Source organism: Anastrepha obliqua, chromosome 1, assembly GCF_027943255.1.
Source record: "Anastrepha obliqua isolate idAnaObli1 chromosome 1, idAnaObli1_1.0, whole genome shotgun sequence".
In the NCBI taxonomy this organism is placed as follows: domain Eukaryota; kingdom Metazoa; phylum Arthropoda; class Insecta; order Diptera; family Tephritidae; genus Anastrepha; species Anastrepha obliqua.
The window spans coordinates 36,611,161-36,638,008 of record NC_072892.1 but is presented as its reverse complement, the minus strand read 5'-3'; the positions used below and the strand labels follow the sequence as shown (position 1 = coordinate 36,638,008).

General features: G+C 36.3%; 2 protein-coding genes across 5 annotated transcripts; one reads left to right on the top strand and one right to left on the bottom strand.

Moving 5' to 3' along the window:
* Nucleotides 1-21,622, bottom strand: LOC129245221 (mitochondrial glutamate carrier 1-like). Its single transcript, XM_054883264.1, has 6 exons — nucleotides 21,378-21,622; nucleotides 19,048-19,092; nucleotides 2,212-2,346; nucleotides 1,659-2,144; nucleotides 1,440-1,580; nucleotides 1-1,364 (listed from the first exon to the last, which is right to left on the bottom strand). Exons 2-6 carry the CDS (start codon nucleotides 19,089-19,091, stop codon nucleotides 1,217-1,219), a joined length of 954 nt encoding a protein of 317 aa, XP_054739239.1. The 5' UTR covers nucleotide 19,092; nucleotides 21,378-21,622; the 3' UTR covers nucleotides 1-1,216.
* Nucleotides 21,623-22,497: 875 nt separating this feature from the next.
* On the top strand, nucleotides 22,498-26,760 carry LOC129248422 (putative leucine-rich repeat-containing protein DDB_G0290503). Of its 4 annotated transcripts, none has more exons than XM_054887991.1 (5): nucleotides 22,499-22,817; nucleotides 22,872-23,200; nucleotides 23,273-23,512; nucleotides 23,795-24,611; nucleotides 24,674-26,760. In XM_054887991.1, exons 1-5 carry the CDS (start codon nucleotides 22,637-22,639, stop codon nucleotides 24,730-24,732), a joined length of 1,626 nt encoding a protein of 541 aa, XP_054743966.1. In that variant the 5' UTR covers nucleotides 22,499-22,636; the 3' UTR covers nucleotides 24,733-26,760. The 4 variants fall into 4 exon arrangements, with proteins under 4 accessions (XP_054743950.1, XP_054743966.1, XP_054743959.1 ...); XM_054887984.1 differs by having other exon boundaries at nucleotides 23,273-23,662; XM_054887975.1 differs by having other exon boundaries at nucleotides 22,498-22,817; nucleotides 23,273-24,611; nucleotides 24,677-26,760.
* The last annotated feature ends 88 nt before the right edge of the window (nucleotides 26,761-26,848 follow it).

Here is a 26,848-nt window from a genome sequence, read left to right as displayed (position 1 = left end):
TGTATACAACATTTATTAGACCAAAATCTCTTTTTAAAGAAAATACCGTAATTGTTTACATTGCATCTATGGACAATTTTAAATTTATCTAAGCTATAATAATACATATTACAAACACAAAACAAAAAGCATTAAGAAAAAATGTAAGAGAGCATCGAGCTTTACAAAAAATACTATTTCATGTATATTGGGTTCATATTACAATAATTTTCTTTTAATAATCTTGAAAATAAATCGTTATTATGGCATAGCAATGCTTCAACTTCACCTGAACTGCGGAAAGTTTCATTATAATCCGTTGAAACGAATAAAACTTACAATTCAATTGGCTTTCAAAATTGTTACACTTTCGATTATACATTTAAAGAAAGAGTTTGCCACAGCTACATATAAAGTAAAGCATATTTATGTTCATGAATTCATATATTTTTCAACTTGAATTGCAATATTTGCTGCATTGCTTTTTTATTTCTTATGATTCTATAGCCATTGCAGTTTATTGTCATTTTGTTAATTGTTAGGCGCACGTAGAAGTCTGTTTTGTTTGTGAATAGATACTTTTGTAATGCGAACAAATGTAGGAGAATTTAGGAGTTACCCATAAATTAACTTTAACAAAGGAATAATTGGATTAGCAATTTTACAAATTTGATATTCTATTGCTCCATAAATCAAATCACTTTATAGGCAGCGTTTTCTATCTTTGGACATACATCTTTAATGCAATTCTACGCCTATTCTTCTATTCATTAATGGCCAAATTTGTTTGCATTATATTATTAAGCCTGTCTTAAGATTTGTTTATGTTTTTGAATTGGCATGGTTTTGTTGTACTTTTATTAGTTGGAGCACATGCATGTTTGTGTCTGGTTTATATATGTATTATATTTTGTTTATTGTATATATCTATGTAAATAATTGATTTTACTACAACAATCTCAAAGTATGCATAAGTCACCGTTACTCAAACTTGAACGAGTATTTTAGTACATGGAGTTTACACGGACAAAGCTCAATAAAATGCAATTCCATAACATTTATAATACATACGGTACAGTTATTTGTGAATGTATTTCAGTTTCATGATATTATTTATTTTAAAATGCCAACTTCAGTTAATTTCTCTTATCAGTGCTAAATTTACAAACATCTTTTGACCTCAATTGCGGTGTTCACAGTAAAACTAAATTAATTTGCAAGTTTAACTTGCGTGCGTTTAATCCTTCGTTTTAATGCCTAACATTGCTTCGGCGACGCCTAGGAAGTAAACCATCTGTGCAATGCCGAAGAGCGGTGCAATCACAATCATACGACAAAGGCCGCCCTTGAAAAATGCAGTTGGACCTTCGTACTTGAATGTTTTACTGTACAAAAAAAAGTAATCAATTAATTAAATATCGAATAATAATACATATTTGTATGACTCGTTAGCCACTCACCTAATACAATCCACGATACCCTTGAACTCCTTCTCGCCATCTGCTTTCTTAATCGCCTGCAAACGCGTCTTTACCACATCCAATGGATTCACAAAGAGGGCAGCAAAAGAGCCAGCCGCCAAGCCGGACAGGAAGGAGCACCTACATTTATGGTAATTAAGCAGATCTCTGTTAAGTATATATTACTTTAAAAGTCTTAAGACTAAGCCGTATACCCACCAGAATACTGCCTCTCCGGAACCGTCATTTCTGCGTGGTCCAAGCGCATTCAATGTGGCAAATAGTGGGAAGTATACAATCGAAAAAGTTACATCGCGCGCTCCAGTCGCACCAATACCCTTGTACAGACCGAAAATACCTTTTTCTTTAAGTAACTGTGAGGCTAACTTGGTTGCCGATACTTTTTCCACAGTTTTGCCGGATAATTTGGCTTGTGCAGCAATACGACCCGCATCCTGCATTTGAATCTTCAACAACTCCATAGGAGTGGTAACAATAATTTGGAATGCACCTGCTAATCCACCAGCCAACATTTGGCTGGTCATCGGCAGTTGTCCATCTTTGGTGGTCAACTTGTGACGGAAGTAATCGTTGGCAGTCAATTTGATAGCCTTCTCAGGAGTAATAAGTAGAATGTTTACACCCGAGCCGCGATACATGCCGAAGTAACCTTCAGCTCGGTACGTCTTGCGGAAGCAATCGAACCTTGAGTGTTAGGTAAAAATATAGGTTATGTTTTTTTTAATAATACGACAGTAATTTCCCCACTTACATGTTTTTATACATCTTCTCACCATTTGGGCCAACTTGTTGATTTTGCAAACGGGTTTTGACCAAATCAAGCGGAAAAACGCAAGAGACACCAATAATTCCGGCAATACCACCATTTATGATTTTCGGCAGCAAACTGTTGATAGAAATTTATGCTTTTGATTAATAATGGCAAAAAAATGTATTGATTATGAGTAATTAAGTAAACTAAATACAAATTAAATATATCGAAAGCAGCCACAACTGACGTATGCGCTTGTGCGTCGCAGTGATAGCAACCCTCCGAGTGCATTTCTGATATGAACAATCTTCTAATAAAAAGCCAAGCGATATAAAACAGTTTGGGTGTCAATTTGGGCAAATTGCATGAAAAACACGGCCTTCACAGGCGGAATGATATTTTCGCCACATACTGCTTAAGGGAACAGATACCTGTCAAATTTCGGAAAAAAAAATTTTTTGTTAATATAATCCTTTAAGAATATGTCAAAAAAATTTTAGAACGTAAATTTAAGTATTTCTTATATTATGGATTGTTAACCGTGACGACTCTATTCTTTGCGCTCGAGCGCTGGGAGAGGTATAGTTACGTTGTATTCACACTTTAGACGCGTTTTTCTCAAAACTATATTTTTCGAATTGACGTACACGATAACTCGAAAAATTATTGCCCGATATCCCTGAAATTTTACACACATCTTTTTAATGATATTACTTTTCATGTAAATTTACAATTTCGAAAATTTTTCGAAAAAATATTTTTTTCGAAGCAAAAATAGTAGGAAAATTCGCACCAAAATTCATTTTTTGAAGGATTTTATTTCGCGATTTTTTTTCATTTGTTTTTAATTCAATAGAAATTATGACATTAATAAACAACAAAATTTTTGGTTTCTTGTTTTCAGGTCACTGACGCCGATGCTACAATGCCCGCCGATGGGAAGCCCCGCTGCGACTTTCCTAGAAGAATTGAGTGTACATCCGCCATTTTAAATGATTAAAATAAAAAAAAAATTTATATTATTTTAATGTATAAATAAACTGTATGCCAATTTTGAAAAAAATATATTGACATTGACTTCTTCATTTCAAATAATATTAATGAAAATCAGGAAAAATATGGCCGTTTACAAGTATCTGGCGAGCTGTCGCCACTTTTCCCGTTTTCTATCAGAATTATTTTATTGTTATATAGAGCAACAATAATTTAGTAATGTATTTCATTTTATTATTATTTTTTTTTTTTAATATCTATTTAGACGTCAATTTGCCATCTTGAAGAACCTCAAAATTACTTGTTCGGTTCTTTATAAATATCTACATATGTTCTTGTCCATTTGTTACATTTTCGCAATCACAAGCAAATAAAAATTTTCACTGAAAAGTGCATACAAATATGTGTTCTCATTTATTTTCAATTTGCACAATCTGCTTTGGTCTCGATGCCCATATTGTGTTTGTTTTCGCGAAATAACTGATATTTTAGAGACAAGCCTGAACTTATTGATTGGCACAATAAGTGCTTTAAACGAAAAGTTATTTTATTTGTTACAAATACAAACACTCTAATTAAAAAATAAACAACTAGCATCAAAGTCAATCTATTAATAAAGTGTTAACTATAAAATACTAATTGATGAAAATGGTTGTGTTAATGGTATTTGAAAAGCAACGTTTTGGTTGTCGGACGATCGCTTAGAGACGTCAGTTTACAATTTTGTTTTTGAAAAACTATTTTCACTGACTAAATAAAAGAATGATTTTGAGTGATGGAAATCTTTATTTTTGTATTGTATTTTGTTTGTATACTCCAGCTATACTTGTGAACTAGTGTCGAATATGATTGACGTACGACGCCATTTACACAAACTATAAATCTTCCAATAGCGTAATTATTTTTGTGCCACCTTGTATTTATATATTATATTTAATTTCTCGACAGACAGCGTTCGTATTGTATTGTAAAGGGTTTTTCAATAAGGGCGGGTAGATGTTGAAATGGAATAAAATGGCGTTTGCTGTGTGGCACGTAGCGCTGTCCTGCTGGAACCACATGTCGTCTAGGTCCATATGGTTCAATATGGGTCATAAGAAATTGGAAGGGCCACCACGTCTACCGAAAAATGGGCGCAATGCGCGCAACGTTTGTGTTAATGAACACTCATTTTGATAATAAAGTTTTATCATTTGAACGTTCTGTTCAATCGTGTAACTTGCCATGAGGATTTGGCATAAACAACTGAATAATAAACAAAAGATTTGACAGATGTCACCAATACAAAATGGCTGCCACAGGCCGTCAAAATCGACCCGCGCCAATTGAAAACCCCTTTATATATGTATACATAGACAGTTATTGCCTTCCGGCGAAGCCACACGCCAATAAATCAATTTTTGGAGATTTAGTTGTTTGCCGTTGTGACAAAATGGTAAAGTTTTTTTCCCCATCTGGACCCATTATATATATTTGATTTTTACGTAAAATGTCAGACCGCGGCTGCCGTAGCCTAATGGCTTGGTGCCTGACTACCATTCGGAGAATGTAGCTTTGAATCGCCGTGAAGCACCAAAATGAAGGAAAAGTTTTTTCTAATAGCGGTCGCACCTCGGCAGGCAATGGCAAACCTACGAGTGTATTTCTGCCATGAAAAAGCTCGTCATAAAAAGTATCTGCCGTTCGGAGATGTTGAAAGGATGTGGTTTGCTCTTGCGTCTTGCGTACTATAGCCCAGTCAACACTAATATCTGTTTTTCTAGGCCTTGGATTTCTTGCAATATTTTGCTTAAGCAAGATGGGTCTTCTTTAACCAAACTGAACGTACTTTATATCATTAATTCGAGAACAAACCCTTATTTTCGCTTTTTCGTCTTGCAGTTTTTTATCATGCCGCATTTTTACAAAATATCAATCACTTTAGAATTACTTAGAATACGTCGAGCTTCAAAACGCACTACAGAACTAAAAATATGCTATTTATTGGACCACTCGAAATCGGTATAACCGACGCAATGAGTTCAATTACAACTAAAACCGGTAATTTGTTTGCATAAATATAAATTTCATTGCTGAAACAAATATAAGTATTCACAATTTTCCAATTTAACAAAACAAAAAATAAATTAAAATGGAATGTTATTTTAAAATTTGTGCTATTTACGTGCCCACAGTCCACATTGACCACATATCAAACACTCATCTACTTAGCAACATTCAACTATTGTTATTTTTATGCATTCTCCTCCATATATATGTATGTATGTATATGTTTAGATTAAGAACTCAATAAAAGCCTGCGTTTAAAGTACTCGTTCATTATCATCAATTTCTATAGAAGCCGTGCTCAATAATTGCATTCGAAAAACAACCATTTATTCTTTTTTAAAGAAAATTTAATTTCGTTCTCCTACCTCTAGTATGCAGATCTAGTATCTACAGATTGTGTTTAGACCTACAAACACAATGCAATGATTACAAACAGTAAAATCAAATACCTAATGCAACAGGCTTATGTACACAGACATTTACTGGCTTAAGATCTACAAAAATAAATTTTCGCACATTTTGTGTGCACATGATTTTCGAGATACGAAGAACAAACAAATATTCATTAATAACAAGCAAACAAAATTAATAAGCTATATAACAACATTCTATTTTATAAATTTAGCTCAAATAAATTGTTTCTGGCGACTGCGACTGCTATAACCGAATATACATACACTTGTGTTCACAATAATTGCATCGCGACATATTGCCAAGTTTTGACTATTATTTACTTTCTCTTTTATTTTTATTTTTTTATAAAAATATGTATATCTATAACTTAAAGTTTCAAACTTAATACGAAATTTGAAAAAAATTCTACATATTTTCCTCAAAATTTCAAACTTTTTAATCAGAATTTTCAGAGGTAGCATAAAAGTCTAGGCCGCTCCATTTGTAGGGAAACATCAAGACATACACCACAAATTAGTGGAGAGACTCAACTATGCATCCGTTAAATACACTAATTATGTTTACCCCAACTCTCTTTCTACATGGTCTTTTTTTACACGATTTTGTAATAACGCGGTTCACTAACGAATTTTTTTACACGAATTTTTCGTTCTAGCACGAAGCTCAAAACAAAAAATGTTTTTCTAAACAATACATACGAGTAATTCCTAAAAGGATGGCTTATTGAGTAAAAATTGTTTGTGTAAGAGCAATAAGTACATTTTAGAACTAACGTACATTTTAGAACTAACCGAGTCCAACTGTGCATTAAAATCTCAACGTAATATTTAGGTCTAGGTGGATAAAAAGTATTGTACAAGATGGCACAAAATTAATCATCCAATTTTGTTTTTAAATAACTTCTTAACTAAATAAACAAACAAAATGATTTTGAGTGGAGAAAATATTTATTTTGACCTAATTATTTCTTAGACAGATCCAAGCGTCGTGCTACCAGAAGGCTGCACAAACTGACGAACGACAGTGCGCCACTTCCTTTTCCGGTGATGAGGTTCAGGGGGCCATCAACAAATCGAAATCATCAAAAGCCATTGGCCCTGACGGATTAAACGCGCTGATGCTGAAGCATCTGGGAGTAGGATTCCTCACCAGGGTCTTCAATCTGTCCCTGGCCACTCTCATCATCCCTGACAAGTGGAAAGCAGAGAGAGTGGTCCCACTACTGAAACTTGGGAAACCCGCCAACCAAGGGGAATCTTATCGGCCGATAACTCTCCTTTCCCCAGTAGTGAAGACACTTGAAGCCCTCCTACTCCCACTCTTCACGAAACACCTGGCCCCAGCCCCCCATCAGCACGGATTCCGACGAGTGCATAGCACCACCAGTGCACTCACCGCCATAAACGCCCAGATAAACCGCGGGCTTAACCAAAACCGCCTCTGCGAGAGGACTGTCCTAGTAGCGTTGGACCTGTAGAAGGCTTTTGATACAGTCAGCCATTCCACGCTACTAGATGATATTTATCAGTCGACACCCCCGCCAGGGCTGAAGTGGTGGTCCGCAAACTACCTGAGCGGTCGGCACTCGTGAGTGATTTTTCGAGATCAAATATCAAAGCAGAGGAAGATTAAGTAAGATGTACCGCAGGGTGGTGTCCCTTCTCCCTTGCTGTTCAACTTCTACATCTCGATGCTCCCCCAACCACCAGCGGGAGTTTCCCTGATCTCATACGCTGACGACTGCACGATAATGGCGTCGGGCAATGACATTGATGGCCTGTGTTCCAAAGTGAACAACTACCTCACCGACCTTTTTCGCTTTTTCACTGCAAGGAATCTCCAACTCTCCCCCACCAAGCCCACGGCGACCCTCTTTACCACCTGGACAAAGGAGGTCAAGCTGTCCCTTAAGGTAAAAGTCGACGACACACCAATTCCAACGGTAAACAACCCCAAAATTTTGGGTGTAACCTTTGACAGCTTGCTCTCCTTCTCTGCGCACACAACCGCAATTGCCACTAAAGTCCAAAACCGCAACAAGGTCCTCAAATGGCTTGCCGGCTGCACTTGGGGCAAAGACAAAGAACTGTTGCTTTCGACATTTAAGGCAATTGGTCGGCCGGTTCTGAACTATGCTGCGCCTGTCTGGTCGCCTGGAACTAGTGACACGCAGTGGATAAAGACATGTCAAAATCCCGCCATTCGGACAGCGACCGGTTGCCTCCTGATGTCTCCCATTCAACACCTGCATAACGAGGCACAAATGCTCCCAGTAGTGGAGCACAACAAACTGCTCAGCAAGCAGTTCTTGCTTGGATGTTACCGCAGGTTTCACCCCTGCAGACACCTGCTTGAGCCTGAGCCGCCTCCCAGGCACGTCAGGAGACACCTTTTAGACTACGCTGACGAAATCCAGGACAAAACTGACCGCAACCTACTGGACCGGACAGTATTTAGTCAGTCAATAAACGACATCCACCGGGAGACCGTCACCACCTTCATGAGCTCCCGTCCTGTGAATGCCGTAATCGGAGTCCAACCACCACCTATTGCAGACGAAGAGCTCCAGCTTCCCCGTGAGACTTGTGTAACACTGGCACAACTACGTTCTGGATACTGTAGCAGAAAAACAACAAGCAGTGAAATAGTAGCGCAGAGCAAATAGTGTCACAAAATTTAATTTTTTGCAAAAATAATTAATTTTTTCTAACAACAAGTAAGTTTTATCACTTTATTTATTATATGTTTAGCGGGAATAGCAAAAAAAAAATTGTTTACAACTTTTAGTGGGACGAGGTGAGCATTGCACTCACGAGAAAGGCGATCAAAACCCTTATTAAAAATGGGAATACGTACAAATAAGTGGAGAAAACTGTTGGTTGCTCGGCCACCATAATACGAAACGCCATTGTTTAGGCCACACCCTAATATCTTATAAATGTTTAGCTACCCTAATGATAACTGCGCCTACCGTTCCGACTGTTGCTAACCACCGTTTCCAGTCGCTGCAACGTGAAGGCCGTTAACCCTGGCATATCCCCGCCGAACAGTTAAAACGTTTACCGTGTTAAACGCTGTTCGGCGAGGTTACTTTCGCCTCAATTTTTAATCTAACTTTCACTGCGATTTGTTAAAGGAAAGGATCAGGACGTGTCAGCCAGAGGTAAATAAAATTACATAAATATTTCTTTTTTCTTAATAACTAGCTAACCCGGCAGACTTCGCACTGCCTCAATCGATAAATAAAATACCTAAACTTTTGTATAAAATAATTTTAAAACAAACAAAATGAATCCGTATTTAATAAAAAAAACATATTTTGAATTAAGCATGAAGTTGTATTATTATTTTCGACACATCATATTGGTTAATTATAAAATGGAGTTTTCCTGAGATATGGCTATTTATATGGTTTAAATTTGATATTGACAGACACACACTGCTATGATACAGTTTGTTAATCAATTTATAGCTTTCTGATAAACTATATTTTTTGTTTTGTTTTGTGGTGCGTAAATAAACAAAGAAGACGGTTTTCCGACACGCGAACACGCGACGTATAATTGTCCATGCGCGAAACAGGGAAACCCCAAGTTGATTGCGCAAACTTCTAACGACTGACCTTGCGATTTATTTATGGTTATCGCAAAGGCCAGACGTACTGGAAATTGTAAGCGTTTAAAATCGAATGGTAAATCCGTTGGAATCATCGGTATCCGCGGGATCAAGACATCCTCTACTTTGTATTTTCCTTTTACGATTGTTGCCTCAATGACGTTATTCATCAGCTTTTTCAGAGCCAGTCTTGTTCCATTGCACAGTCGAGGTTGATTAATGTTACGCAGCATGATGACAACTGACCCTATTTTTAACTGCAAATTTTGAGGTGGTAATCCTGACAATTCCAGTGAATTTAAAAACTCCGAGGGATAGTTTAGTACGTCATCCTGGTACATAACGGTGTCGACTGTTTTCAAGGAAACCAACTGTCCTGGAAGAAAATTCTGAATGGTCGCATTGAGATCCTCGGCATCTTTATTTTTCGCTGCCAATATTGCTCGTTCACCCAGCCAATTATGGTTATTGAACTTTTGCGCTATATCTGGGAAAGCACGCTGAATAAGCTCCTCTTTTGAGTCTGTGTTTTGACAGAAATCTGTGGGTAACTTGATGAATCCGGTCGAGGTGTCCACTGCAACTTTATTATTTCCAATGTCTAACAACTGCTTCCCAAACACATTCGCAGTTTCATTTGCTGCAAAAATACTCTCATGTTAGTTGTTAATTGGAGTGTCTTTACATACTGCCACAAATTCGATGATTTTAGGCATGCATTTAGTTCATCAGCTAACAGTTGTTCGGGGAATTACTGGAAGAGTCTGACGAAAATCACCTGACAACAGTATCATGGCCCCACCAAAAATATTTTGGTTGTCACGAAGATCTTTCAACGTTCTGTCCAATGCTTCTAGTGACCTCTTATGGGCCATGCATTCATCCCAAACAATCAATTTGCATACCTGTAGGATCTTGGCCATTCCGCTATTTGTGGCAATGTTGCAATTGGTGTTTCGGTTATTTGCATTTTTAATGGTAATTTCAAGGCAGAATGTGCAGTTCGCCCGCCTTCTAGCAGAGTCGCAGCTATTCCAGATTAAGCCAACGGTAGAGCAACATCATTTCGCGATCTGATCCTCGGCAAAAGCAATGAAATTGAGAACGTTTTTCCGGTTCCGGGAGCATCAAGGAAATAAATTCCACCAGATCCACTGTTCACAGCTTCTATCAAAATGTTGTACGCAATTTTTTGTTCTTGATTTAATTGTGGACCATTTGTACGAACTGTTTCGGCAAATGCTTCAATGTCGTACTGTTGTTCTCTTTGCAACTCATGGTTTAATGCATCGTGCATATGACGATTTGGTGCTGTCATTCCCAAACACGACAATACTTTATTTGCCATCAATAAACACATATCTTCTATCATGATCAATGTCTCATTGTAAATTTCTGCAGTCATTTGAAGTGTAGGATTCAAAGTTTGACGGCGCACACGATGTAAAACATCCTCAGACATGCCATCTCTATACTTAACCCACAAATCTTTTGGATTCGAGGGGAGACATGTCGATATGATAATCGCAAACAATGTACAAATTTGATGCGGCGATGAAGATATTACGGAATCCTTGAGCGTATGATCCCAGTGCGTATCGTTTTCAAGTAAATGCAATAGTTGACATGCCTCACGGTAAGTCGCACACAGATGTCCATTAACTGTTCTCAGTTGTTCAAACGATATCGAACCACGAACATTCACCAACAACAACCGCAAATAATAACATTCATCGTTATTTGAATTTACTGTGTAGATGCGACCTAGAGCGTCTGAAGAAATACATTTGGATGTCCTTCAACAGGTGTTCCTTGTTTTCGACGCTGAAACGATTTCGATGATGTATTCCAGGTGTAATATCGTGGCATGTCAGCATACAGCAAAGTGCAAGCAAAATCATCAGTTTGACAGACTGTGAATAAACTTGTTAATGTTGTCGACGGTGGACGTGCCGCTCTGTCTGCCCATACAATGGGTATCCATCATTTCCCGTTACGTTTTCAGCAAGCAGGTCTCTTGGGTATCGGAACACTTGCCGTCTACCATGCAGGGTGAATTGTAGTTGAAAAGTCCGCAAGGTCCATGTATCATTACAATATTTACAAATTATTTTCATTTCCCCAATTGTTACCGATTTGTCAGCACAATAATCAATTTCAGGATCATAGTGGAATGCAGCTAGTTCAAGTATCACAGGAGCATTCCGTCTGCGGATTCGGTCAATTTCATTATGTCGTGCTTGCTGTTGTTGTGTTTGATGTGCACGAACTCGTTGCATTCTAAGCCTCTCTACTTGTTTATCACTCACTAAATGACGCAATTTTGACATAGCAATACGACTATTTTCTTGATCTGTCTCTCTCTGGTCATTAGTGCGGTTAGCACGTGAGGTAGCTTTTCGCACATTTGATTGACTGCGACGACCTAAGTCTGGTCGTCTTCTCCTCGGCATCGTAAATTGTAAATAATCAAAGTGAGAAAATTTTTCGCTCGCTTAGCAGTAAAGTGTCACAATCACAAAATATCAAAAAAAAGAGCACATTACTTGGAATGTCACTATCACAAAGGATCGCCAAAGTAAAGAAAGTTCTCGCTCACTCATAGATATCGTAATACTTCTTTCCGTGTTCTAAAGTGCGACAGAATGGATTGAAATATTAGTTGGTTGTCAAATCTAATGTCAAATATTATGGTGAAACATTTGATGTCTTAAAGATTGTCACTTGTTTGACAAATATTTTTGGGTGCGTTGAAAAATGTGTCCGTTTCATAGCTGTAATATGCGGTCCGATGAACACAGTGATTATAATTCAAATTGACTCCAAATTTTATTTTGAAAAATTTTATATGGGATGAAGAAAAGTGCTGTTTTTAAGGTTTTCCCGGCAATTATTCGAATTTTTCTCACCTGTTAAACCTTCCCTAGATCTCTACGGACATTTCAAGACCAAGATAAGATAAATCCGTTCAGCCGTTCTCGAGCTTTAGCGAGACTAACGAACAGCAATTGATTTATATATATATATATATTGTATATATAATATATATTTTTTTTCTTTTGCTTATCATTTTGTTCTTATTATAGCCAAAATATAATAAGAACAAAGAAAAATATATATATACCACGTACACCACGGCAGGACACCTTGCACTTGGTTACGTTCCACATATAGCCAAGACACGATCCTCCTATGCGGCGAATATAAGAAAAAAACATTAATATATTCAACGCGAGGGGTGGGTACATACTAATGGTTTTTGCAACACATCAAAGTAAACTGGAAAAAAGGGGCGACAAGCATAAATTATCAACGACTACCACACGTCAAATTATTAAATATTCGAAGACTCATCCCACCATGTCAGCTGTCGAAATTTTACGCGACCTGAAGTTACCATGTAGTGTGCATACAGTAAGGAGACGGCTTCGATAACATAACCTCTATGCTAGAAGTCCACGTAAGGTTCCGCTTAAAAAAAAAAATCATGTGGTACGTAGATTAGATTTTGCCAAAAAACATCTTGAATGGCCTATCTCAAAGTGGAGGAACATTTTGTGGACGAATGAGTCAAAAATTGTTTTGTACGGTGGAAAAGGCTCTCGACAGTGTGTAAGACGTCCACCAAATATGGAGTATCATCCGCGATATACTGCAAAGACGTTGAAGCATGGAGGATCCAGTATTATGGTATGGGGATGTTTTTCATATCATGGTGTGGGGCCAATATATTGGATAAAAACTATTATGGACCAATATGAGTACGTAAAAATAATGAAGGATGTTATGCTCCCATTCGTCGAAGAAGAAATGCCGTTCAAATGGATACTGCAGCAAGATAACGACCCAAAGCATACAAGTAAGTTGGCAAAGTTGTGGTTTCAAGACAATGCAATTGAGGTCATGGAGTGGCTAGCTCAATCTCCTGACCTCAATACCATAGAAAACCTTTGGACAGATCTTAAAAAGCTGTGTGGGATGCAAAACCAAAAAATAACAGTGATTTATGGGATGTAGTGCTCCGCGCATGGCAATCAATAACACAGGAGAGATGTCAACATCTTGTAGACTCTTTGAGAAACCGATGTGTAGCAGTGATTCAAAATAACGGTCATATTTAATAATTTTACTAACTTACTACTATTTTGCTGCTCGCGGTAATTTGCATGAAAACACATCTTACGTGAAATTATTTTTGTTATAGCTTATATATTAAAGTGGTGCACAAATGACTTGCTTATTACAAAGCAACAAATCACACATTGCATGTGACACTGTTTGTGATGACAAAAAGCAATGTAGGCACACAACTTGAACAGCAACGAAGAAAAACTGTCTTCAACAAGCAATACTACTTCGGCTCTATCGACAGTACACGAATTGCACGACGCTGCTTATATGCTTGCATGGCAATGGTAGAAAAACATTGTCATACAAGCTTTGCCGAAAGACATCAAGTACAATGTGTGAATTGGTGTCATATGTATGTATGTGCGTAGTGTGTATTAGCAGAGAATATTTGCAGGCAAAGTGTAAGTTGTATTCAAATATTAATAAGAATTTAATTTTTATTCTACAAAACCATCATACCAAACATTAACTGCCTATTTGATTTTAAAATATCAGGAATTCATGTAAGTAAATAATCCACATTTGACACAATTCACTTGTTTGAATTGAATTGTTTTTCATTGCCTTTCAGTGTCATTGCTTTTCTTGCTATCTTGCCGAAATATGTGTGTAGTGACAATGCTGAGAGAGAAACAAGTCGTGCAAAAGCATGATTTGGTTTTCTCTCTAGCTGCTATTGCCTGTTACTGTTAGTTGAGAACAAAACACTGCATTGTTGTGTGAATTTAGCAAATGATTTGAAAGCACATATATGTCGACTTGTGCACCACTTTATTATATATGAACAATTTGTTTCCCCCTACACGTACTCATGAATTTGTCCTTTAGTTTTGCAATAAAATTAATACAAATATTACTTTGGTTTACTTGTAATTTCAAGAAATATTAGCCGTAGGTTCGCACTACTATTTCAGTGTTCGCAGCTGTATCTATCGTGTAAAAAGAGAATTGGGTGTATAACCGCTACGAATATCTCTTAGTTCTTTTATTGATCTGTCAACTGAACGAAATGGAAATTTCAAATCTATATTTTCTTCCTCCGACATTTCCACATTTTCGAAAATATATTTCAAAATGATTTGCCTCAAAATATCATTACAGTCTCAAAACCAATAGAGTAGAGGGAGTCTTCAGACTCAATAGTAGAATCGAACCTTCGTTTAAAACTTTAAAGTTAAATCAAAACATTTTTTTTTTTCAATGTTTTGAAACAATTTTATTTCTCTTTATTTATGATAGCACGAAAACTATATACATATGTAGTTTGGGTAGTTAATATGGCATCCGAGAAGATATGAAACTACCTGCTAAAGTAATTTTATCATCCTATAGGCGTGGAAAATTTTGTTTTAAAAAATGTCATCAAATTATTTGCATATGTATGGAGACTCGATAAATTTATATGCACATATATAATATAATATGTACATGTATGGGTTATGTATGTATGTTTGTATTATATTCCAACATGTTTATAAATTTTTATAATGAACACAACCTTGGCTGGTGTCATTTTTTGCAAATAAAATAATAGGCTTCAAAAGCAGACAAATATTGCTGCATACATACATATGTACATACACACATACGTATCTGTGTATAAACAAAAATATTTTTGTTCTCTTTAAATTAATTTCAGCACATTATCCGTTGGCGATTTGACAAGAACTTGAATTTTAATCATTTGTGTAAATATGTCCGTATATAAAGGGTGTTTTTTCTAGAGGTTAGGTTTTCAAGATGAAATAAAACGTATGTATATAATTTAATGTTATGGCCGAGAATTTAGCTTTATTATAAAGATAAGGGTTTGCCATTATGTTTTAAAAATGATTTCGGGCAAGTGGCCGCCGCGGCGGGCTCGAATAAATTCCAGCCGAGAGGCCCAATTTTCGACCACTTTTTGCAGCAATTGGGGCCGTATGTCAGCAATAACGCGCCGAATATTCTCTTCCAAGACGTCAATCGTCTCGGGCTTATCTGCGTAGACAAGCGACTTCACATAGCCCCACAAGAAATAGTCCAGCGGTGTTATATCGCACGATCTTGGAGGCCACGCCACAGGTCCACGGCGCGAGATAATGCGCTCACCAAAAGTTTACTTCAATAAATCGATTGTTGCGTTGGCTGTATGGCATGTAGCGCCGTCTTGTTGGAACCAAAGGTCGTCCACATCAACATCGTCCAATTCAGGCACGAAAAAGTCATTAATCATGGCTCTATAGCGCTCTCCATTGACTGTAACATTATGGCCGGCTTCATTTTTAAAGAAATATGGACCAATGATTCCCTCTGCCCATAGAGCACACCAAACAGTGACTTTTTGAGGATGTAACGACGTCTCAGCAATGGCTTGTGGATTATGTTCACTCCAAATGCGACAATTTTGCTTATTGACATACCCATTCAACCAAAAGTGAGCTTCATCGCTGAACAAAATTTTCTTGTGATGCGTCGCGCGAACCGAACCATTATTTTCGTAATAAATTTGCACGATTTGCAAACGTTGTTCAGGTGTAAGTCTATTCATTATGAAATGGCAAACCAAACTGAGCATAAATCAAGTGACAGCTGTCAAAAAGACCATCTACGAAAAAAGTAGTGCCAACTTGAAAACCTAACCTCTTAAAAAAACACCCTTTACATATGTACATACACAAGTAGGCGTGTTCTTTATGTATATTATGTTTTTATCTGTATAGATTGATGCTCACAAATTTGGCCCCCAAAGATAGGCGACTAATACAAATAACGGAGTGCTTTCATGCCCAAAAGTGAAATACACAACATTTTAACAGTGACGATCAAAATAAAAGCAACGCAACATATTGCCAAGTTTTAACTATGTATTTATCATTCCTTTTTTCTTATATAAAATATACATATGTATGTAGTTCAATTTGAACAAATTTTTAAAAAAATCAACAACTTTCTAATCAGAGTTTTCAGAAAGAGTCAAGTTATGCAGTTTTGTGGCTCTTCCAATTTTAGTACAATATTGTGTAAGTTTATACATAAATGTATATATAATATATGATTGGCGCATACATGTTTTATTTGTGCTTTGACGAGCTCTCTCTCCAATTGGTGGTTTGCGGCTAGAAGTTGTTTAGAAGTTAAAAGCGGTCGCCCCTGGACAGGCAATAGCAAATCCCCGAGTGTATTTCTGCCATGAAAAAGCTCCTCATTGCAACCATTTGCCGTTCGGATTTGGCTTAAAATTTTAGGTCCCTCCATTTGTGAAATGCGGTGGTATCTTCCTTGACTACTGAATTTAACTCCCATTCCTTTCGCGTGGGAAACATTACTTGAAATCTAGTCTGAAGTCTAGGTTTCCGACTATCAAGAATAGTACTATGACCGCACACCCTAGCATTCCAATAACAGACCTCTTTAATTCTGATGACGGTATTTGCTGCTGTTAGTCGTTCAGGTTCAGTATGGCATTCAGTGCATCTGCTAGACATGATTTCATAACTCCGTATTTAACTGTTGTTGTTGTTGTTGTAGCAGCATAAACATTCCCCATACTCACATACGGTGAATGCTGCTGGAGTGACAGTCCTTGGCCGGATATAAATCTGGGTCGTTTCGGTAGCATAGAACCGACTGTCGTGGAAACGCCGTATTTAACTGTCTAACATTGTACTGTTTGTTCAAAGCAGGTCACCATACTAATAATCCATATGCCAAATCACTCTCACTCTGGCAGTGTACATCCAGAACGCGAGTTTAGGTTTTAAACCCCAATTTCTGCTAATAACTCTTTTGCACGTATAATAAGCTACATACGCTTTTTCTACCCGCTTTTGTACATTGGGCCTCCAGTTCAGTTTCGGATCTAGCACTACTCCTAGATATGTCGCTCTGCCTGAAAACGGAATTTCAAACCCATTGATTGACGGTAGTCTAAACTACGGTATCATGATTTTATTTGTAAACAGCATTAACTGAGTTTTGCTTGGGTTAACCCTAAGACCACTGTTTGTAACCCATTTACTTAGCTTTCTCACGACGTCATCTGCGTAAGCGACTACTTTGCCCTTCATATAAGCGTGCTGCCCTTTCGAAAGTAGCTCCCATCTTGCTAAAGATCTAATGTGTATATCTAAGATTCTTTCTAGTGTTTTAAGGAGGAAGGCGGTGTGACTAATCGGTCAAAAGTCATTTGCTACCTCATGTTTTTTCTTACCCACCTTGGGTATAAATACTACTTTTATTCTTCTCCAGCTCTCTGGAATATAAGTTAGACGAAGACATGCATTGAAGCTGCTTAGGAGCCAGATATCCGTGTGCTTCTGAACCTTTTGAAGCATAATTGGCATGATGCCATTAATGGATCTAAGTGGCCGCCGTAGCCGAATGGGTTGGTGTGTGACTACCATTCGCAATTCACAGAGAGAACGTCGGTTCGAATCTCGGTGAAACACCAAAATTAAGAAAAACATTTTTCTAATAGCGGTCGCCCCTCGGCAGGCAATGGCAAACCTCTGAGTGTAATATCTGCCGTTCGGAGTCGGCTTAAAACTGTAGGTCCCTCCATTTGTGGAACAACATTAAGACGCACACCACAAATAGGAGGAGGAGCTCGGCCAAACACCCAAAAAGGGTGTACGCGCCAATAATATATATATACATTAATGGATCTAAAATGTTGATGAAAACTTGTTGAATTTCTTAAAATTGTGTACTAAGTTTGAAACTCTGAGTTATATGATTTCGTTTCTGCCACTTTTCGACAAATTAATAAAGAAATTCTATTGTAAAGCAGAAAAACAGACCAGTCCACATAGAAAACATGCTATTATTCAACTCATGTTGTTGTTGTTGTAACATAATAAAATAGTGCTGATAATTTTAACGAATGCTGATTGATTAGATTGATTAGATTAACCCTTGGCCGGATATAAGATAACGTAGAACCGACTGCCCTGGGAGCGTATCTTTAGTATCGAAACAGAAATGTCTCAACTCCAGCGCTACCTATCAAGTCAATATTGAGATAGAATATTTCTCTTCGTGTATCTATAATATGTATATTTTGAATTTGAGCTAAATTCAATTTTCAGAGGTATTCCTGCAGAGAAAGCCTTAACCAGTTAGACCAAGTTACAGCTCACGTTAAAAAATGTTAGCTAGTTAGCTAGCACCCAAGGCATGCAGAAAAACCAAGATCCAATTTGACTAAGCAAGGGCTTATATGAACTAAATTCAGTTGGTTATTCAGAACCACACAATATTTCACAAAATTGTATTGAGAATTCTTCAGAACTTCCCAGATCCAGAAACTGTCTTATAATTGTACATAAGGTATGTTTTTTAATAAGTGAAATTTCTCAAGCACGGTGTGTCAATTAATATAGTTTGTTTGATTCTATCATTAAATTAGTACGACTATCTCCAACAATTCATTTGCAATTTGACATTAAATTTGTATGGAAACTTCCACACATGCTCCACGCAAAGTATATTAAACTAACGGATTAAATTGCCCTCTTATATGTATACATATGTATATTCAATTCAATGTTTCAATTTTTTGGTACGAAATTTCTAATTTTTTTTGTTTTTGTAATAATTAATTTAAATTTATTGAGTTCAGAATGGTTTCTAATTGATCGTCAAAAAACTTACGCAAATTGCTGCTGCTTTGGCTGTTGTAATGTTTGTTGTGCCATTCTGAAATAGAAATGAGAGTTGTACTGCGGGGAATTATACAATATTAAATTTAGTAACATAATCGGACTATAATAAAATACATATGTATCTTTAAAATAGCTAATATGTAGGGGTTAACGTTGGCAATTAAATGCTATACAAATATACATACATACACATATGCTTTGTTTGTACATTCATTAAAACGTTACTTTTGCTTTCCAAACTAACAAAAAAAGTTAATTTCAAGGTATTGATACTAAATATAAGAACACATTCATGTATCTACATATGTATGTTTATATGTATTATCTTCAACTTTATTAGTATAGGGTTTTTCAGTAAGAGCGCTTCAACTTTTGAACTTTTTTGAATAAAACACAAACGGTTTGACTTTTTTAACTAATTTTTTTTTATTATCGAGTTTGAACATATACATTTAAGTATGAAATTCGATTTCTTTTGCATGACCACCGCGTGCACGTTTTACGAAGTCCAATCGTTGAACCCAATTTTCGACCACTCTTTTGCATAAATCGGCCGAAATTCCAGCAATTTCGCGTTCAATATTGGCTATGAGCTCACAAATCGTCGCCGGCTTGTTACTGTAGACCAATGACTTCACATAACCCCAAAACGGGACGGCTTATTAAATGGACCGTAAAATGGACGTAATGCTCTTAAAGTAGCAGCAACAGAACGATTATTTTCATAAAAAATTTGCACGATTTGCAATCGTTGCTCAAGTGTGTAGCGTTCCATGATGAAATGTATACTAATGAAGTTTACAAATGACAAGCGAAAAATAAAAAATATCGCCCTCCCTATCGGAAAAAAGTTGAAGCGCACCTATTGAATAACCCTATATTAATGAGTGTTCATTGAGCAATCGGCTGCAGGCTGAAGCATGCAAGCCCTTACTGCTAAGAATTTGATAAAAAATATTGCATATTTTTCACACTCCTAATTTTATGCAACAACACAAAAACAGGAGTGGGAGCTCGGCCAAACACCCAAAAAGGGTGTAAGCGCCAATTATCCTCCTATTTGTGGTGTGCGTCTTGATGTTGTTCCCCAAATGGAGGGACCTACCGACTCCGAACAGCAGACATTTTTTATGAGGAGCTTTTTCATGGCAGAAATACTCTCGGAGGTTTGCTGTTACCTGCCGAGGGATGACCGCTATTAGAAAAAACTTTTTCTTCACTTTGAACTTTCATGTAAATATACATATGTACATATATATAATATGCGAGCATATGCATAACTCGCATTTGTTGAGTTTATTGAAATTTGTATACCATTATAAAGATGTGCTCGTGCTAGTAGTACTTCTTTTAACCATAGCATTACTAGAATCTAAACAACCTAGACTCCGTCGTAGAAGCTACTGACATAAGACATGTCGACTGCTAGTTCAAAGGAAGTGGCTTCGGACAGTTTGATGACCTCGAAATAAGGGTAAACGGTTTTCTTAGTAGGTGTCACCTCTTGGCAGGCCATAGTAAACATTTAAGTACATTTCTAACGTAAAAAACTTTCTATAAAACTTTAGAATCCTATGTACATTTGAACGAAGGAACATTAAAAATCAACATAAGCGTGTCCAAGTTTTATGCGTCACAGCATTATAGTTATAATTGTATAATGATTGTTTTGTGAAAACACCTCTTATGTGGTTCCACTGTGTCTCCTTTTACACGACCATCGAAATCCAAGGACCCAGGTAATTGGGTTACCTATTTCTTAAATATATATTTTTGTTTTTTCGCTAAATAATTGCAGCTGCTTGTGGAAGTTAATAGGTTGATGCTTTCTATTACAAATATATAATATTTATGCGCAGGCACAAATAAAAAAAACTAAAATCAGACAGCTTTAATACAAACTGAAATAACTAAAATCCACTTTCTTTATTAACATCCTTATCTTATACACATATGTACATATGTATGTAGGTGTCAATATTTATGAGGTGCATACGTACACACTTAATATGACAATCTCTTAGTTATCATTAACAAGTTTAAGCGTTTAAGCTTTAAAACTATAAAAATGTTCGACGATCGAATGAACAATAATACGTCAACCTAATAAGTTGAATACGGTCAAAAATAATAGCAAATGGTTCATATTTGTACTTAAAGATGTCCAAATTGTTAGCACACAATCGCATAAAATAGTCGGTAAATGGATATGTGCTTACATAAGTTACCGGTATTCAAAAGTCATTGAGGCCTGATCTACCTACATTGATTTTTTCAAAATATCTACATGCTGCCCTACTATAATTGCGAATCACTTACATTCCGACTGTTGCTGATGTATTAATTCGTAAGTTTTAAGGAGAGTCGTGAATAACACAAACACTGTGCGCCACAAGTACTTTATTTACGCGTGGAAATCTATACCCAATTTTCAGTCTGCTTTTATTATTAACTCTTTCGCGTACATTAGATGCCTTCCCTTGGCAAAAATGCGAAAATTTTCACCTACAGGCAAACAACCGAACGCGTTTGAACTATTTGCAAAACTTTACAGATGTTTCTGACTGGCCTGGCAGATGATATTTTTGACTTTTTCTTATCAGGCTTTCCAAGGCGAATTCGTAGAAGGTGAGTTCGCTAGAGCCACAGCAACATACAAGAATGATCGAATACAAGATTGCGCTTTCGCGACTCACCGCAATATCAGTCTGCGAATAAATAAACAAACAAAAGCCAAAAATTAAGCAACATCAAGTGGAAACCACGGGGTACGGAATACTACTTATGGCGCCTTCCGGAAACCCCTAATTTATTTCTCGTGATTTTGATAACCGGTTTACGTCAACACTTGAAATAAACAAAACAAGCAAAAGGAAGAACAATTACTTGTTTGTGAAGACGAAGCATCAGCGAAAGCAATGAAAACAACCAATTATACGCACACACATACTTTCTTGCCATGGCGTCTCCCGCATAAAAACGCAAACGAACTGCATTTGGAGGCTTTATATTAATTTGTGCCTTCGCAATTTAGCACACGGTACTTCCTTTTCATTAGTTTGATTAGTTTAAATCTCACAAAACACAATATTACCAAGCCAATCACTGAATTTTCAAAAACATGTAATTTCTCCTGCTTTTGTTTGTTTTGTATTGCGAAGGGAGGTGACGTTAGAGGAAAGGAGTCGGCTTAAAACCTTACAGTTCATCCATTTTGTGGAACATTATCAAGACGCGTACCACAAATAGGAGGTCCGACAAACACCAAATAAAAGGTATAAACACCAATTATATATATATATACAAATTATACTACTCAGTTTACTACCTTGACGGGTTTTTTAATAAACTTTCCGTTATTTCGAAATTGTATAAATTGTATGGCAACATTGCAGTTTTCCAATTTCATTTAGAATACCTTTATCTTCTAGGTGGCAACATATTTATCATTTCATCGTTTCTTATCTTATGGGATACTAAAAGAGAATACCGTAAATATTTTTCAACAATTTTCCAAAATATTAACCAACATTGCTAATTGGAAAGAAGAAAAATCTGCCAGGAACATCAGCAGAAGTATGACTGGCACAAGATTTGCACGAACAGGACGTTGTCGATTTTTCGTGTGCCTTGCTGTGCTGACTTTGATGCTCTGTATGGTGGCAATTTTTCGGAGCTCACAACAGCAATTGGATGAGACACGCGAGCAACGATTGCATTGTGAAAGACAGCAGGAACAACTAAATGAACAACTCCAAAGTAAATAAATATAAATAATATAATGTTAAAAACAATAAATATATCTTCTCATAGATATGGCAGAGCAAAAATACAATCAGCAAAAAACGTTGGAAGAGGAGCGTAACGAACAGATGGAAGCTCGGCATAACCTGGAGCAAAAACTGAAGGAACTGACTATATTACGTACAAATGAGCAAATGGATTTAAGTGTACGTTATGATAAGTTGCAACAGGCGCATAAATTGTTGAAAAGTGAACACAACGAGTTGGTTGCCGAGTGTCAAAAGAGTAAAAAAGATCTATTAGAAAGTACCAATGGTTTGGAGAAAAAATTGCAGTTTGTACGCTCGGAAGCGGACAAAGAAAAAAATGTACTTAATGGCGATATCACTTTGTGGCGAGTAAGAAATAATTTTTTACATACACCTACTTGAGACATTTAGTATTATGTATTTTGAATATAAAAATTATAGGAAAAATATAACGCCGTGGTTGTCGCAAAAGAACGACTTGAAGCTTTGCTCGATGCTTCTGGTGCACAGTCTGAACTAAAGATCAAAATAATCAACTTGGAACGCACAGTCGCTGAATATCAACAGCATTGTGATTACAAAAAAGATGCCAGAAATCAAAACGATATACCCCTGAATATGTCAGATGGAGCTCACAATACGAGTACACAAACGCGTATTGAAAAGTCCTTTAATGAACAAGTGCGTATGAGTCCTGGGTTATATCACATCGACATTAAGCTAACTAACAAAACTAGAAGCGTTGTTTCTTCGCATGCAAATCAAACTATTTCAGCTACTAACAGCACAAAAATCCCCTCTAAAACCAACGCTGATGGTGATGATCCAAAAGTAAATGTAATTTTAAAAGCTGGTAGCGATATTGTTGCTGGTGGTGTTGGTGTAGATGGTGCTGGTGGCTTTCTACCTTATCTTTCACGCAATAATCGTAGTTTAATACTAAATTCCGTTGAAAATTTTCAGATTTTACCAATCGAGAAAGTAGTGGAAGGCGGTGAGGGTGAGGGCAATGTCATGGCTCAAATACGACAACCACCCGCCAACCACTCAGCTGCCTCGGTTGGTGCCAAGATGATATCGCCATTGAGCCCACCGCGAAAGGCAGCAACAACTGAAGCTTCGAAATCCGAACAACATGTTTTAGAGGCAAATGCGCCAGTGAAACAGACGAATAGCTCATCAACCACTAGTGGCTTGCCACCGTTGCCCGTGCCACCAAATCCGCGCAAATTGCCAGAAAACGTAGCACCCATACCAGCTAATTTTGACGAACTTTTGAAGGAGGATCGTGCTAACCAAAAGGCGGACAATGCGAAGGAAGCCGATGTCGATGCAGCAGAAGAAGTGCAAAAGAACGATAATGATGAGGCGAATAACAATCGATATGCAAACGCAATAAATGATATGGAACCGAAAGCATCACACAAAGAGCCAGTTATTGCAGGCGCCAATGCAGCGAACGAGGACTCCGGGGCGCACGAAATCAAAGACAATGATTTTATGAATGATCAAAATTTTAACTTGCCAGCCAACGAAGATAACAATTTCTTCGACGGTGGCGGTAAAAATGAGGGTGTAGTAAACGCTGATGAGAAGCCTAAAGGTGATGATAATGACGATGATGATGGGCTTGCTGGCGCAGTAGATGCAGGTGATATAGCGGTTAAAAACCACAATTTGTTAGATACCAATAACTTAAACAACGAAGTTGCTGGAGATCAAGGAAAGGAATTCCCCGATGAGCTACGCTTGGAAGAAAATAACGAGGAAGATGAAGATGGTGAATTTGTAAAAAGGGATGTAAGAAATATTGTTTAATTTCAATTTTTTTTTTATTAACAGAAGATGATTATTCCAATCCAGCAGCGCGTCAACAAGGTGAACAAGCGATTAGAAATTAGACGAAAGCTGAAGCGTTTAAATTAATAGTGCATAAAAATGGCGGCATATGCACTCTCGTGAATAGAATATAAAATATCCATTAGACTTGCACACATTTCCTCACCAACTTACTTAGCTATATATATATATATATATATATATATATATATATGGATATATATGGATATATATGGATACTATATATAGTAAACTCTCCCACTACCAAATTGAACTACAAATAGCTTACAAAGCTGATTTGGCAAGGGAGAAATTGTGGAACACGAAAGTAAAAGAAACGATTAAAATATCGTCTATGAAACAAGCCCAATGTTAATGAGGTAATACTACACAATGTTAGCGTAAACAAAATTACATTATAATATCTTTAATTGAAAGAAAAATTTGCCAACTGAGCACAGTTGTTGCCATCATAGCCCACAGGAAGTGTTTTGAACATGCAAACGCTATTACCGCTGTAGCAGTAATATAATACATGTTAATATTATATCCCGCTTCACATTCAAGGGTATTTACAGTCATGTGAAAAATAATAGGTACATTTACGTCAAAGTAGTTCAAGACCCAGCTTAAATTTTTAGACTTTGATCGAGACTGGCACAATTGTTGATCATTTTGCGAAATGAGCTCATTTTAACGTGTGAAAAATAATAGGGACGAGATTATTGAATTATTATACGTTTGAAATATTGAAAAAAAAAAAAACCATATAATATGACGAAGTCATTAAAAATGTGGTGAAATAACAATGCCAATACATTAGCAATATAAATCTAAAATTTTCTTGAAATTAGATTTCTTAAAAATTCTGCAATTTTCATAACATAATTTATGTTAAACTATTGGAATATTTACTATTTTTTGTTCATTTGCATTGAATACGATTTTTTATTTATGAAAACACCACTCTAAAATTGTTTACTTTGAACTTATTTTTATGAAGTAACGCTATGCGTCGCCGTTATTTTTAACATAACTGTAATTAGTATAAAAATTTGAATTTGGTAATAGCATACAGAAAACATGCAAACAAGCTAACAACAAATATTGGTATTTGTTTAGCTCTTTACTTCTTAATAATCTTCATTCCTTCATCTATCTTCACGAATAAAATTGAAAGGTTGTAGATGTGGTGCGCTAAAAAACTATTTCCTACCTGCACACAAACTTGCCTACTCTCGTACTCACACTTAAAGTATTGGACCATTATACAGTAGAGGAATCAAAATTTACACATACAACATTTTATTTCGATCTGTCAATTCATTTTTTGTTTACAATACATTTGAATTGATTGTATTAGTGTATGTTTTTTTACAACACAATGTTGTGCATTGAAAAATTTTATGTTCAGCAGCAACGAAAATTCATAGAAAAATTACGGAAGTGATGAGTGTTAAGATCTGCTATTTCATTTCCAATATGCATTGATGAATTTTAGAGTTTAAACGCTAACGCACAAGCGTTGAAGATGAACCACGCAGTAGACGTCCAAAAAGTGCAACAACACTTTAATGCATGTTAATGTGCGTACATTTCGTCGTTACGTACTATTACTATGAAATTGTATGATGTGTTCTTATGTATACATTTCAAAGGCAGCCTAAATTCCGCATTTGATGAACAAATATAATATATAATCTTATGCTTAGTTTATAGTTAATTATATGTTTAATCTGTGCTACCTTTTTTTTAAGATTGTATTTTCTTATTTTATTTTACCCGCGTAGCAAAAAAGGTTATTAATTCCCAATTCGATATTATTTTTTTAAGTAATTGCCTTATCGTCTTAATATTAAGTTTTTATACGAATTGGCATTTTGTAGCCAGAAATATGTAAGCATTCACAATTAATCTAAAAATGAAATACTGATATGTAAGCATTCAAACTAATCTAAAAATGAAATACTGATATCGCTTTAGAAATTAAGAAAACTTCTTATTTTTTGTAAAAGTAACTATTTATATGTTCATAATTTAAAATATCAAATAAAACAATATATGAATTTTGTTTTGTTTCTCCTATAAAATTGTGTGCCGCATTTATAATTTCCAAATTGAGAATAAACAGATAATTAAAATGGTAAATTTACAGAACACCGTCCGTTAAAAATAAAA